The sequence below is a fragment of the Cervus elaphus genome, chromosome 19 (assembly GCF_910594005.1).
Source record: "Cervus elaphus chromosome 19, mCerEla1.1, whole genome shotgun sequence".
In the NCBI taxonomy this organism is placed as follows: Eukaryota; Metazoa; Chordata; class Mammalia; order Artiodactyla; family Cervidae; genus Cervus; species Cervus elaphus.
The window spans coordinates 66,415,673-66,430,053 of record NC_057833.1 but is presented as its reverse complement, the minus strand read 5'-3'; the positions used below and the strand labels follow the sequence as shown (position 1 = coordinate 66,430,053).

General features: G+C 40.7%; 1 protein-coding gene across 4 annotated transcripts in view; it reads right to left on the bottom strand.

The window, feature by feature from the left end:
• Positions 1-14,381, bottom strand: part of COL6A5 (collagen type VI alpha 5 chain) — a 152,456-nt gene that overhangs the window by 113,764 nt on the left and 24,311 nt on the right. For all 4 annotated transcript variants that reach the window (XM_043875110.1, XM_043875111.1, XM_043875112.1 and 1 more), the window contains exons 2-4: positions 10,088-10,183; positions 7,870-8,460; positions 3,989-4,621 (exon numbers count right to left, since the gene is read on the bottom strand). In XM_043875110.1, coding sequence (XP_043731045.1) covers positions 3,989-4,621; positions 7,870-8,460; positions 10,088-10,154 — 1,291 coding nt within the window. In that variant the 5' untranslated portion in view covers positions 10,155-10,183. The remainder of the gene's footprint in view (positions 1-3,988; positions 4,622-7,869; positions 8,461-10,087; positions 10,184-14,381) is intronic.

Sequence of the window (14,381 nt, the reverse complement as noted above, 5' to 3'; positions counted from 1 at the left end):
GCTCTCAATATTTTTCCTTTGTTGAGCAGATTCTCTGTCAAAAAGTGCTTTAGCTTTCCTAATAGTCTTTTTACTACTCTACTTAGCCATTTTTTTAATTGGGTAGAAGAAAAAAATATATCTTTAAATTTAGGTTATATGCACAGTTACCTGGTTGAGTATGTGAAAAGGTCTCTAAAATACAAGACAATTTAGTCATTTCAAAAATATTTTCTTTCTTGATAGCTTGTTGGTAACTTATAGCTGTTGACACTACTTCAGGCTATGGGGAGTTGGCTCTTAAGAAATCAGAAATACTGAAAATAAGCTTGAGAATTAAACTATGAAGTCAACATATAAAGTATTAGGGCAAAGGTAATGCTGAAGCTGAAACTCCAATACTTTGGCCACCTCATGCGAAGAGTTGACTCATTGGAAAAGACCCTGATGCTGGGAGGGATTAGGGGCAGGAGGAGAAGGGGACGACAGAGGATGAGATGGCTGGATGGCATCACCGACTCGATGGGCATGAGTTTGAGTAAACTCCGGGAGTTTGTGATGGACAGGGAGGACTGGCATGCTGCGATTCATGGGGTCGCAAAGAGTCGGACACGACTGAGCGACTGAACTGAACTGAACTGAAGCAGTTATCTGCAAAAGACAAGTTTGATTCCCCAGACAGAAACACGTGATAGAGACCAGAATGAATTGATTTATATATCTAATAAAGAAAAATGGTGGTCAGTAATGAGGAAGAAAAAATTCAAGTCCCAGGGGATAACCATGGCAATGCCCATCCATCCCGTCCTGGAGCTGTGCCAGTCCAATACACTAGCCACTAGTCACATGTTTCTATTAAAATGTGAACTTAAACTGCTTAAAATTAAATAAAATTTAAAAGTCAACTCTTCAGTTGCAAAAGCCACATTTCAGGTGCTTAACAGTTCCATGTGGCTATTACATGGGACAGTGTAATTACAGAATATATCCATCTAAAAAGTTCAGTTGGACAGAGTTGAAGGAAAATGTGTCCCCTGGGGCAAGGTCTCACCTGCACAGTTATCTAGATATATAGATCTATATATTGGACTTTAAAATAGAATCATTCCCCTGACTAAATACCACAAGACATTTAAGTCATAAAACTAACTCCTTTGCTCTGATTCCACATCCTCCAGCAATCTTTTGCTTACAGTCTAGCTTCCCACTTGTACATATGTCTACAGGGAGAGACTGTATTTCTCAGAGGAGTATGGTCTTCACTGTCCAGGTCCCTGGCACTCTAGTTCCATTACAAAGATAATCATCAATCTTTTCTTATCCATCAGTCTCCTGGATTGGTTAATGTGAGATTTTCCTTCCTTTAATGAAGTTCTATTAAATAAATTGAAAACAGTAGTATCGGAGGTGGTGGACACAGCAGTGACTAAGTCAGTCGAGATTGGTTGTCTGTGTTTGACCATTTTGAAACTGCAAAGCTGGTTCTCTCACTGCAGACCATGGCAAATTCACTGAGGTAGTGGTTCTCAGATATTGCTAGTGTGAGTTCGTTGGAGAGCTTTCTAAAATGCCTGCCCTACCTTCAGACACTGGTCATTGGATTGGGCCACTGAATTATTAGCAATCTCCTCAGGAAGCCCTGATAAATTTATAGTAGATACTGTGGGTGCTCCACCTATATCCCCTCAAATCCTTTACCATTTTTGTGTAACCAGTTCCTAGCACTTTCATTCCAACAGTTAGCACCAGTGTCTAGGGGTGGGTGGCTACTCAGGTTGTTGAAATCCTTTTTGCTTTTCACTTGAGCCAGCAGTGTCTGGAAATGAATATTTCCTCCTGTGTGCTGGAATATGAATCCTTTGGTTACATTGCCCCCTGAGTAGGACAACTCTAAGCTTTAACCCACACTGTCTCTAGAATGGTTCAGTGGAATTGGCCCTCCATGGGACTTTGCTTATCATCCTGCCATTCCTGGTCCCATATGCTCCCTTCCCTACCGATCTCCAGTTTTCCTGGGTATATTTTTAATACATCAATTTTACATGAATCCTTATCTGACATCTACATCTGAAGAATCCAACCTAAGTCAGGTACCAATATTTGAGAGCCACTGAATGAATGCGAAGCCACTTACTGAGGCTTTATGGAAGATAAGGATACCCTTGTCCTAGCCCTGGTCCCATTTCTTCCCATTTAGAAATTCTATAATGGCAACAATAGTTTTTGTCACGTAATTGCAAACTCTCTGAGATAAACCACACTACACATCCCCCTATGCCTTAAACTTGATACTACAACAAAGCAGCTGCCACTCTGAAGGACTGCTGTCTGCATCATGCAGGAGGTAACAGGATACTGGTTCTTTGCTGCTGCCGTGTAATGTATATATGCAAGAGGAAAGTGAGGGCTGGCCCAGGACTGCATCCTTACACTTTCAGTTGACTAACGTGAATTTAAAATTAACCTTTAATGTGATTGGAGGATTCTTTTCCAGGTGGGTACTGCCAAATTTGAATCCAATTGTTTGAAAGCATTTTATTGCAGGGAAATGTGTGAAGACAACAGATAGCTCAGAAGTAGATAAACTCAAAGCCACATCGAGTATCTTTTGTCTGTGTGTCCTGGCACCTTTGAAAAGAACTTGGTAAGGCTATAGCAGATTCAGTTGTGGATAAAGATATAAGTACAATGATGATCCCTGCTAAGATCTTCATAAGAGCAGAATACTGGCAACAACCTCTATATCCAACAATTTAGGCTATATCAAACAAATTATGTTATACCCAGAGGATGGAATATTACTTCCAACCTAAAAAGAATATTGTCAATGAACATTAAAGAGGTGGACAAAAGTTCATGGTATAAGGTTGATAGAAAAGGGAGTAAGGCATATCATCCTGGTTATCCCTAACATCCATTCTCTCTTCTAAACTAATTTAGGCCCCAGTAATTTGCCGAGGTACTTGGCTGCCCCAAGTAAAGATTACATTAATGAGGAGTGATATGTGACTAAGTTCTGGCCAAGGGGATATAAGCAAAGATGGCATGTGTAATTCCCGGGAATATCTTTGAAGAAAAGGAGGGGGAAGCCTGCCTTTTCCTTCTATTTTATCATTCTAGTTGCTGGATGTGAATGTAATGCCAGGAGCAGTTATCTTGGATTATGATACTGGGAATAGAGACCACAAACAAGAAAATAGCTTAGACACTGACACTGGTGTACCATTCAGCTCTTAATACCTACCTTAGGACTTATTTGTGAAACAGAAAATAGTTTTATCATATCTAAATCATTGTTATTTTTTTTTCCTTTTGTTAGTCACACTCAGAGGTAATGGTCAATGATACAACAAGTACCTAACAGTGTGTTCCTGCATTGTCCAATATGCCAGCCACCAGCATGTGGCTGTTAAAAATAAATTAAAACTAAATTAAACTTAAAACTCAGTTCTTCAGTTCCACTAGCCACATTCCAAGTGCTCAATAGCCAAAGTTGGCTAGTGACTGCCTTACTGAACAGTGAAGACAAAGAACATTTCCATCATTACATTAAGTTCTTTTCAACAGCACTGATACCCATGTTACATCCTTTTTTAAAAATGTGTATGCATGTGTTTGTGTGTCCATGAGTGTAGAGAGAGAGAAGAGACTAAAAGATAAGAGAAATGTTAAGAATGGCTTTATCTGAAAGTTAAGACTACAGGAGATTTTTTTTTTATGTTCATCAACACTATTAAACTATTTTATAATTACCATTTTTATATTTTATTCCTATATGACTTAACATGCTTAAAACCTCCATTGCAATCATTTAATAGCATTTAGGAAAGTCATAAGGTTTGAAAATTTATAAAGAGAAACTATCACCAAAATCTAACTTTAGAATATTTTCATAACTCCCAAAATTCCTATACCCAATTACAGTAAGTCCTTGAGCCTGACTCTGCTCCCACCCTTGACAACTGCTCCTATTACTTTTATAATATGAGAAGTATTTTTTAAAACATACCAGTTTTATCAAGTTCCACTTGTTCAGCCTGAGTCGAAATTTGGGACCATATTTCATTCTGGAGCTTTTTAAAGAAGTTCTTACTGTAATTATGCAAGTCTGCATAGGACCCTAGCATGGAGATGGTCTGTCCCGGAGGGTAAGACACTATTTCTTCTAACTGGGTCTTGTTGGCCCCTTCAATGCCCACGGCAAGAACAGTTACATCCTGCAGCCGGAGGTCGAGGGCCACCTCCCGCACATTGTCATCCGACGGCCTGTTAGTAACCAGGACTGCTATTTGGGGCACTCCTTGGGCCCGTCTGCTGCCATGTGATGCTGAGAAGCCTTCCCTCCTCATCTGCTCAAGGGCAGCTCCAGCAATGGATTTCCCAGCCTCCAGAGAAAGCTTCTGGATTTGCTTCTGAAATTCAGACAGGGTTGTGCTCGAGTTCAGAAGAGAAAACGTCTTGACTCTGTCACTGTAACTCATAAGTCCAAGCCGCAGGCAGTTGTTTTGCACATCCATGGAGGAGGTGATGTTCTTCAAGAAGTTCTGCAGAAGCCTTAGATTCTCTGTGGTCCCAACAGCCTCATCCACCAGAAACATGAGGTCGGCAATTGAATCTTTCTCACAGGCCCTGGGAAAGGGGACTATGGAGAGAGAAAAGGCAGGTAGGTTAGTACAGACCCCTGGCTCAGAGTGAGAAAGCCACCGTATAGATTGTCAGACGTCATTAGGGAAAATGGAGGGAGTCATGACAAATAGAGGTAGCAATTTTTTGCTGAAAAAAAATAAAAATAAGAATTCTGAGCAAAATTTGCCCTATGTTGGTGATGTGGGGTAAGAACTAAATTATCTGAGACATAAATAAGTTAGGGAAGGCCTCTCTGAAAGGATCACATTTAGGTTGAGAAAGGCGAAGAGAAAGATTCAGCTGCACGTTGTTTGAAAAAAAAAAAGAATAATTCTGGCAGAAAGAAAGGCTTGAAGTAGAAACAAGCAAGAAGCCCAGAGTAGCTGGAGCCGATGAGCAAGGGGAACAATGATGAGGTCAGAGGGAACCAGGTCCATTCATATGGGACTCACATGATCTTATTCGCATCTTTTAAATATCACCCTAGTTCCTGAAGGGAGACAATGAGCTCATTAAAATTTACTTAAAAGTAATTGTCCTAATACAGGAAATAGATAATGGTTCTTGGGCAAAGATAAAGCAGATAAGATAGAACAAAAAGAGTAGTTTTGATACATGAATTCGAGATAGAATGGAGGACTTGATGATAAATTAGATATATGGTAGGAGACAGAAAGTAGTGTTGAAAGCGCCTAGGTTTTTGATGTGAACAAGTGAGAGGATGTTGGTTGTGTCTTTTTCCAAGATAGGGGAGATAGGGGAAGAACAGGTTGGAGGGAGGAGTCAAGAGCTCTGTTTCAGACATGCTAAATTCGAGATCTATTGAAGATGCCAGGTAAGCAGTTGGTTGTATAAATCTGGAATGCAGGGGAGAGTATATCACATGCCCAGAAAATACCCACTCCAGGCACAGATGGGGGAACCACAACTGTGATAAGTGCAGCTGAGAGATAAGTTCAAATCTTGCCCAAAGCTACCCTAAGATAGTGAGCTCTAGAAGCCAAAAGACATATCTTACTTACCTCTATCTCTCCGGTACCTGGTGCCTGGTAGGAGCTCAGAAGTATTTGTGGAATTATAATTCTCATAAATCTACTAATGTACTCTGAACCCCCACATAGTTGGCTAAATAAAACTTTCAGCATGGCTTGCTCAGCTCAGCACTTATTTGCAAATAGCTATTACAAACTGTTTGCCAAACTCCATACAAGTCATATCACTCATATCATAAGGCCAACACTATTATCCTCACTTTATAGGTAAGGAAACTGGAGCTCAAAATTTAAGCAGCTTACTCAAGGCCCTTAGCAGCCAAGCCAGGGTTTGAACTCAGATTCCAAAACCCTTATTCTTAACCTCTAGGCTTCCCTGGTGGCTCAGGTGGTAAAGAATCTGCCTGCAATGTGGAAGACCTGGGTTCAGTCCCTGGATCAGGAAAGGAATGGCAATCCACTCCAATAGTCTTGCCTGGGGAACTCAATGAACAGAGGAGCCTTGTGGACTACAGTCCATGGGGTCACAAAGAGTCAGACATCACTGAGTGACTAACATTTTCACTTTCAAAGGGAAAGATAGGGTCCTGACAAGCAACCCTTTTTGAACCATATACTGCTGTGAAATAAATCAGGAGGAGTGAGAGAAACACGGTCAGTACCCAGAGCCTTCTAAGAAGGTGGTAAAGCCCTACTGTCATGGAGACCTCAAGCTATCTACAGGGTTGTAAGATCTCCAAGGTTCCCAAGGTGAAGGGTCACATTCATTCATGTGCTTAGTCACTCAGTCGTGTCCGACTCTTTGGGACCCCATGGATGGTAGTCTGCTGGCTTCCCTTGTCCATGGGGATTCTCCAGGCAAGAATACTAGAGTGGGTTGCCACACCCGCCTCCAAGGGATCTTCCCAACCCAGGGATTGAACCCGGGTCTCCTGCATTGCAGGCAGATTCTTTACTGTCTCAGTCACCAGCGAAGGGTCACTGGAGGGTCTCTCTAGGAGGAGAAGTACATGTGCTCTGAGAACTTGCTACTTCCCCCAAGGCAGAAGGAATGAAGCCTGGGAAAAGTGGAGGTAAAAGTACTTCCTGGTGCTTCAGAGGCAACACTAACTGAACAGAGGCTGCCCAATACTTACCCAAACCCATTTCCTCCTCTTGCTCGCACAAGACTAGACATAGTTCCCAGCCTCACCTGCAGTTAGGTGTGGCCATGGGACTAAGATCTTACTAAAGAAATGTGAGCAGAAGTAATGTGTGCCTCTTCCAAGCTTAGCCCATAAAATCATCCCGTGAATGACCTTCCCTCTTTTTCCCCTTCACCAGCTTCATACCAATTCCCAGGGCACCTTGAAAGTAATATTTGAAGATGGAAGAGCCACCACCAGCCTAATTATTTGAATAGGAGCAAAACAACTGGTCAACCTGAGCACTAGTCCTATAATGTTACAAGGGAAATCAATAAACTTCTTATTCAGGAGGTCTACTTTTTATTAAGGCATAGCCTGGTCTGATTACAAAATCAACCCATAGTGATAGCCAAGGAATTGGTGAATGAGAGCTGGAAAAAAGTTTCAAGATCATTCCAACTTTAATATCTTACAAATGAGGGTGCTGATGCAAGGCTCACAGAGACAGAGATGACCCTACTTTCTCAAGTTCACAGTCAGCTAGTGCCATTGTCTGGATCTTTTTGACCTGTAGTAAGGGCACTCTTTACCACACTGAGTGGCTTCCTTGAGTCTTAGAACTAGATAGCACCTACTCAGAATAGCCTCTCATCATCAACTGAGCACAGAGGCAGCCAGAAAAATCCATTTGGTAGGAACTCTTTCTACCTTGCTCTGGATGGAATGGTTGGACCCCCTTAGCAGTGCAGTATACTTACTGGGTGCCTTCCATGTGTGTACTGACCTGTTCCACCTGCTCATCAACATTGCTTATGTGGCCTCCTGTCTCACGTCACCCTCTCTTTGGTAAGGCTTTCTAGGATTACCTCCTAAGTAAACTATATTTTTACTCAAAGGTCCTCTGTTTGGGGGTCTTATGGAGAACTTTCCTAAGACACAAATAAAGCATTTTTCAAATGAGAAGCTGTGGTAGCCTCCTTTTAGCTTTAGGGGATCAGGAATGAAAGTTGATGAGAAGGAGGTCTTCTACATTTCTGCATGAAATAGAGATTTCTCGTGGGTGGCACCCTAGAGATAATAGGAGATGGCTTTCTGGGTCAGAGTGCATAGGGGTAGGACACCTCTTCAACCAAGGACCTCCTTACCTTCCATATCAGAGTGGGCTACTCCATCTTTGTACTGAACTGCATCCTTGAGAATTTGCATCATGTTTCTGGAGAATGTGCTGAGGTCCCTGGCCGTCCGGAGGCTGTAGTGGAACTGGCCCGTGGCCATGGCCTTCAGGGTCTTCTCAGACACCCCCTGCATCCCCACGGAGACGATCCTCACCCCATCTTTGCGCAGTGCTTCGGCGGCCTCTTCCACAGCATCTTCGGACTCGGCGGAAGCCAGGACCACTAGGATCGGGGGAAACAGTTTCTTGTCCCTCCCGCCTGAGAAGTAGGCCCTGTGCACCTCCTGGAGAGCGTTCCCAATCCGCAAGGAGCCCCCCAGGAACCCGAAGTTCTTCTTGATGTGATTCAACATGGGGCCCCTGCTCTTGAAGGCTCTGAGCAGGAACTCTCTGTGGAGCCCATCACTGTACTGGGCCAGGCCCACGTGGTACTTGTCAGCCTCTATGGGGAGGCTGCTGATCATCTTGTTGATGAAGGACTTCACAAACGGGAAGGACTTAATTCCCAGGCGGTCGGAGCTGTCCACGAGAAACACCACATCAGCATACTCAGGGCCTGGCCCTATCAAAATAAGATGACAACAAACCCAAATGAGGTGATGGTTTAGCCTTGGTATTTTAACCACATCTCCTCTGAGATTATGTCCTAGTATTAAGGGTAACTCAGAATCCCGAGGAAAGAGTCTTCTGGAGGTCAAACAGAGGAAACTGTACTTGTTTATGCTAAAATGTCAAACAAGAGAACTTCTGTAATGTTAACAACAGATTTTTCTTTCTCAACTCTGTGCCAAAGGCAACCAACTGACATTTTTGTCGTTGTTGTTTTTTGGTTTTTTGGAACCCCAAACAACTTGATATTGTACTAAAAGAATAAACAATGTGATACCAGAAAGTCGCCAAGTGGCCTGTGGATTAAAAGCAACTTTTATAACAGTATCAAGCAGAGAAGCAGCTATCTTGGGCTGGAGATCATAGAGGCAGATCTGAAACAGGAGCTTTTGATTGAGGGGAGGCAGAGGAAGAGAAGCAGGGTGTAGCTTGATTTGAGGAGACTCTGGTGCATCCTTTACACCAGAGCATCCCTCTTTGGCTCAAGAGGGATGGCTTAGTGGTAAAGAATCCACCTGCCAATGTAGAAAACAGTTTCCTTCCCTGCTTAGTGGTAAAGAATCCACTTGTCAGTCCAGGAAACAGGTTAATTCCCTGGTTTGGGAAGATCCCTTGGAGAAGGAAATGGCAACCAACTCCAGTATGGTCGCCTAGGAAAGTACTGAATGAACAGAGGAGCCTGGCTGGCTGTGGTCCATGGGGTCACAAAATAGATGGACATGATTTAGTGACTAACAACAGTCAGTTATCAGCTACAGACCTTCCCCAAGAATTGGAGAGAAGGATTGGAGGGTTACAGGCATAACCTCCTGGGTAAGGTGGCTCTGGGAAAACCAAGGGCAATTCTCCTGAGAAAGCGAGGTACTGCTGTGAGCCATTGTAGGCAATATTCACAGCAACTAGGGGTGGGGGAATATATGCGTACCTCATAAAGAGCATCTGGATGATGGAAAAAAACACCAGTGTTGACTTTAGCAGAAATGGTCAGCCACCTCCATCCTCCCAATTAGTGATCTGCTCGTAAATGTTTAACTAAGCAGGATATTTCTTAAAAAGTGACCCTGATATCAGGAAATCTGAGGGTAGCACATGCAGAGTTAAAAATATTTCTTTGAGTGATGTGTTTATAAATACAAATAAATCTAGCTTTCATATTCTACATGTATAAGGAATATGAAAGCTTTTATATTAATTATTATATACATATAATTTCCTCTGTGGGGTTCCTTTTTTTCCCTTTTCTTTCATTTATTAAAGCCAAGTTGCAAACTGACCTACAAAACAAATGGGCTAACTCTATTCATAGAGACACAGAACATCAGGACTTCAAAAAAATCAGTGATTAATTGAAGTTTTTCTGGCCAGGTATACCATAACTCATGATTTTGCATCTAGTTTTCTATCATCTTTGAAAGCTTGAGTACGCTTGATATTGTATATCACCAACTACAAATAAATTCCGTCTACTTCGATTTTTCAGTAAAGAAATACATCCCTTGTTTCTATTAATTAAAATAAAGATTTGTTGAGACAAAAATATTTATTTTCCTAATAATAATAAACATAAAATATAGTGGTACCTGGGCTCTGATATGTCAGGGTTTCAGTCCAGAAGATCGGAACAAATATAATTAGCAGGATCTTCATCTTGTTAGTGAAGTTTTCTTGCTTTTATTCTGTTAAAAAAAAAAGCATGTTGTTCACCTTGTGAAAAATCTCATTGTTAAACAAGAAATAACTACTGAGAAAGTTGAGTTAGAACACAATATAACTGTAAACACTGTATTTGTCAAAGCAATGTCAAGTGAGTTTAAAACATTCATCAAGTGGAAAGTGTTAGTTGCTAAGTCGTATCTGACTCTTTGCGGCCCCATGAACTGTAGCCTGCCATGCTCCTCTGTCCGTGGAATTTCCCAGGCGAGAATACTGGAGTGGGTTGCCATTTCCTCCTCCAAGGGATCTTCCCAACCCAGGGATTGAACCTGAGTCTCTTGTCTTCTGCACTGGCAGGCAGATTCCAAGTCTCCATTGCAGGCAGATTCTTTACTGTCTGAACGACGAGGAAAGTATTCATCAAGTGTTTGAGTGTTTGTTGAAAATGTCTCTGTGTGTATGCATTTGCTCAGTCGGTTCCAACTCTTTGCGACCCCATGGACTGTAGCCCACAGGGCTCCTCTGTCCATGGAATTCTCCAGGCAAGAATACTGGAGTGAGTAGCCATTAACTTCTCCAGGGGATCTTCCCAACCCACGGATCAAACCTGCGTCTCCTGCATTGCAGGAAGAGTCTTTACCATCTGGGCCACCAGAGGAGCCCATTCGCTGAAAATAGATAATGTTAATGTTTGCTGTGTCCTTACCATGGCTCAGATATTTTTCTTAGTGCTCTTTAAGCATCATATTATTTAATCCTCCCAACCATCTTACTGAGGTACACCTACTATAACACATGACAGATAAGGAAACAGGCACAGGTGTCTTGGTATTGATAAGTGGTGAATCCAGCGTCCTAACCCAGACAGGTGATCATGGAGCCCAAACTTTAACCATAGTTCTATAAGCTTTATGCAAAATCTATGAACTCACAGAATTTACGAAGTCACTATTCTTGATTATCTATTTTCATGTCAACAATAACTACTGTATATGTTTACAACTTGGCTCAAAAATCCAACAGCTACCCACATTTCTTTCTTCATTAATCCCCGGTGAAAATTGTTCTGTCATTTGTGGTTATACCCAATTTTGTAAATTACTTTAACTTCAGTATTTCTCTTCATGAGCTCACAATCAATTAGAAATATTCTTCATGGGAAATTATAATCTTACAGAAATGCCGCCAAGTCAAAGTTGTTGCTTTGATTAATAGGGAAATACATAAAATAACCAATACTCAAGAATAGAGATGCCTTTAATGAAATACCTAAAGTATAAGGACTGTATTTTATTCTAGAGTTGACCTTTCAGCAGTTATTTTGAAATTGCTAATCATGCAGGAAGATTGAGGGAATCACTGGAAACTAGATTTGGAAGCCACCCTATGGATCATTTAGACTAAACCCTTATTTTGCCAAAAAGGAAATAGAGGCTCCCTGGTAGTTAGTAGCTGAATCACGTCATCAATGACTTTCAAATCTATAGTCATCATATTCTAACATATCATATATTTTACTTATTAATCAATTTTATTTTTAAGATGTAATTCACATTCTACACAATTTGCCCTTTAAAGTGGACAATTCAATGTGTTTCAGTTTATTAGCAGGATTTGCATCAGTTATCAGTAATTCCAGAACATTTTAATGACACAAATATGACACCCCATACCCATCAGCAGTTACTAATTCTCCCCTCCCCAAAGTTCCTGGTAACCACTGATCTGCTTTCTTCTCTATGGATTTACCCATTCTAGACATTAATATAAATGGAACCATATAACATGTGGCCTTTTGTGTTTGGATTCTTTAACATAACGCTTTCAAGATTTATCCATGTTGTGACATTCTTTTTATGTTTGAGTAGCATGAGATGGCTGAAAGGCATCACCGACTCAATGGACTTGAGTTTGAGCAAACTCCAGGAGATAATGAAGGCTAGGGAAGCCTGGAGTGCTGCAGTTCATGGGGTTGCAAAGAATCGTACCTGACTTAGCCACTGAACAACAATATTCTACTGTATGGATATACAACTTATAAACAATCTATTCACCAGTTGTTGGATATTTGGATTATTCTACTTCTGGCTACTATGAATAATGCTGCTATGAATATTCATGTACAAATTTTTATGTGGATATATGTTTTCATTTCTTTTGGTAGACACCTAGAAGAATTTTTGATCTTATGCTAGCTTTATGTTTAACACTTTTAGAAACTGCCAAATTGCTTTCCAAAGTGGCTGCCTCATTTTACACTCCTACCAGCAGATATAAAGGTCCCAATTTCTCCACATTCTCACCAACACTTGTTATTGTATATCTTTTTAAAAAAATTACACTTATAGGAGAACTCTCTGAAAACAAAAATTATTAATATGCTAATGGCTCTAATGAAAAAAGTATACAGCATGCAAGAACAGATGGATGATGTAAGCAACAAATTCAAGAGAGTAGAAACTCTGTAACAGAAGTGAAGAATGTCTTTGATGGACTCATTAGTAGACTGGACGTAAGCTAAGGAAAGAATCTCTGAGTTTGAGGATTTATCAATAGAAACTTCCAAAATTGAAAAGCAAAGAGAAAAATGGAACATTACATGTAAGAACTAGGGGACAACTATTGAAAGTATAATATATTTGTAGTGGAAATAACAGCAGGAGAAGAAGTATTTGAAACAGTAATGACTGAGAATTTCCTGCAAGTTAATGTCAGACACCAAACTACAGATCCAGGAAGCTCAAACAACATAAAAAGGAAAACTGCCCAAAACAAACAAACAAAAAATAAACGCATTATCTACAGAGGAGCAAAAATTACATCTGACTTCTCAGCAATCACACAAACAAAAGGAGGTTGGCACAGACTATTTTACTTATTTTACATTTTATTTTTTTCTGTGCTGGGTTTTCATTGCATTGTACAGGCTCTTTGTTGAGGCACACAGGCTTCTCTTGTTTTGGAGCATGGGCTCTAGAGTGCACAGTCTCAGTAATGGGTGCACAGACTTGGTCTCCCCACAGTATGTGGGATCTTATTTCCCCAACCAGGGATTCAACCCGTGTCTCCTGCATTGGAAGGCAAATTTTTAACCATTGGACCACCAGGGAAGTCCCAGGATTGGACTATCTTAAGTGTCGAGAGAAAAAGACCCACAAACCTGGAATTTTGCAACCTGTGAAACCATCTTCAAGAGTTGGTGGAGAAATAAAGACTTTCTCAAACAAAGAAAAAAAAATGAGAGAATTTGTTACTAGGAGACCTGATGTTCTTGCAAAAGAACATTTTGCAAGAAATGTTCAAAGAAGCTCTCAGAGAGAAGGAAAATAATATAGGTCAGCAATTTGGATCTCCATAAAGACACAAGTTATGTTTTCATCAGACACAGAAAGATGCACAGACACAGATGATTGTTAAAAAGGAAGACTTTTTATTGTACTCACAGCCTCTTAGAAACAAGAGGCAAGACGCGCCATGCAGGGCCACAGAGGGAAGTCCTGAGGAGATAGGAACAGGCAGAAAGAGGTGGGGAGGAGCCTCATCCTGGTTTTCCTGGGAGGCAGTGGGGAAGGTTAGGTGTGGCAAGCTACACAGATTTAGAAGTGAATAGTCTGAGAAATCTCAGTGGGGTCTGCATTGTAGGGGTGGTCCTTAGTTGTCAAGTACATGTTACTGGGGTGGCAAGGAAAGGTGAGTAGTGCCCGCAGAGTTCAAGAGCCCAATAAGAGGAGGCAGGAGAGGGTGTGGACTCAGAATTTATTGGTTTCTACATCTAAGGAATGTTAGCAGGCAAGTCCTACTATTTCTAGGAATTGGTTAATCCTGGGGAAGGGCAGTACCTCCTTGGGTCAGCAAGCTCTCAGAAGCCAGAGCATCAAGAATACAGTACACACTACTGAATTTTTAGAATCAAACTTAAATATATAAATAATTTATTTTAAAAATTATTTATAAATAATTTATATAAAATATAAAAAAATATGAATAAAATCAATAACTAACAAGGACCTACTGAATGGCACATTAAACTATACTCAATATTTTTTACAACCTATAAGGGAAGAGAATTTGAAAGAAAAGGATATATATATATACACAAATACATATATCTGAATCACTTTGATATACACTTGAAATTAACACAACATTGTAAATCAGCTATATTTCAATTTAACAAAAAGGAATATAGAACATAAGAAAATACTGTTAATACAAGAACAA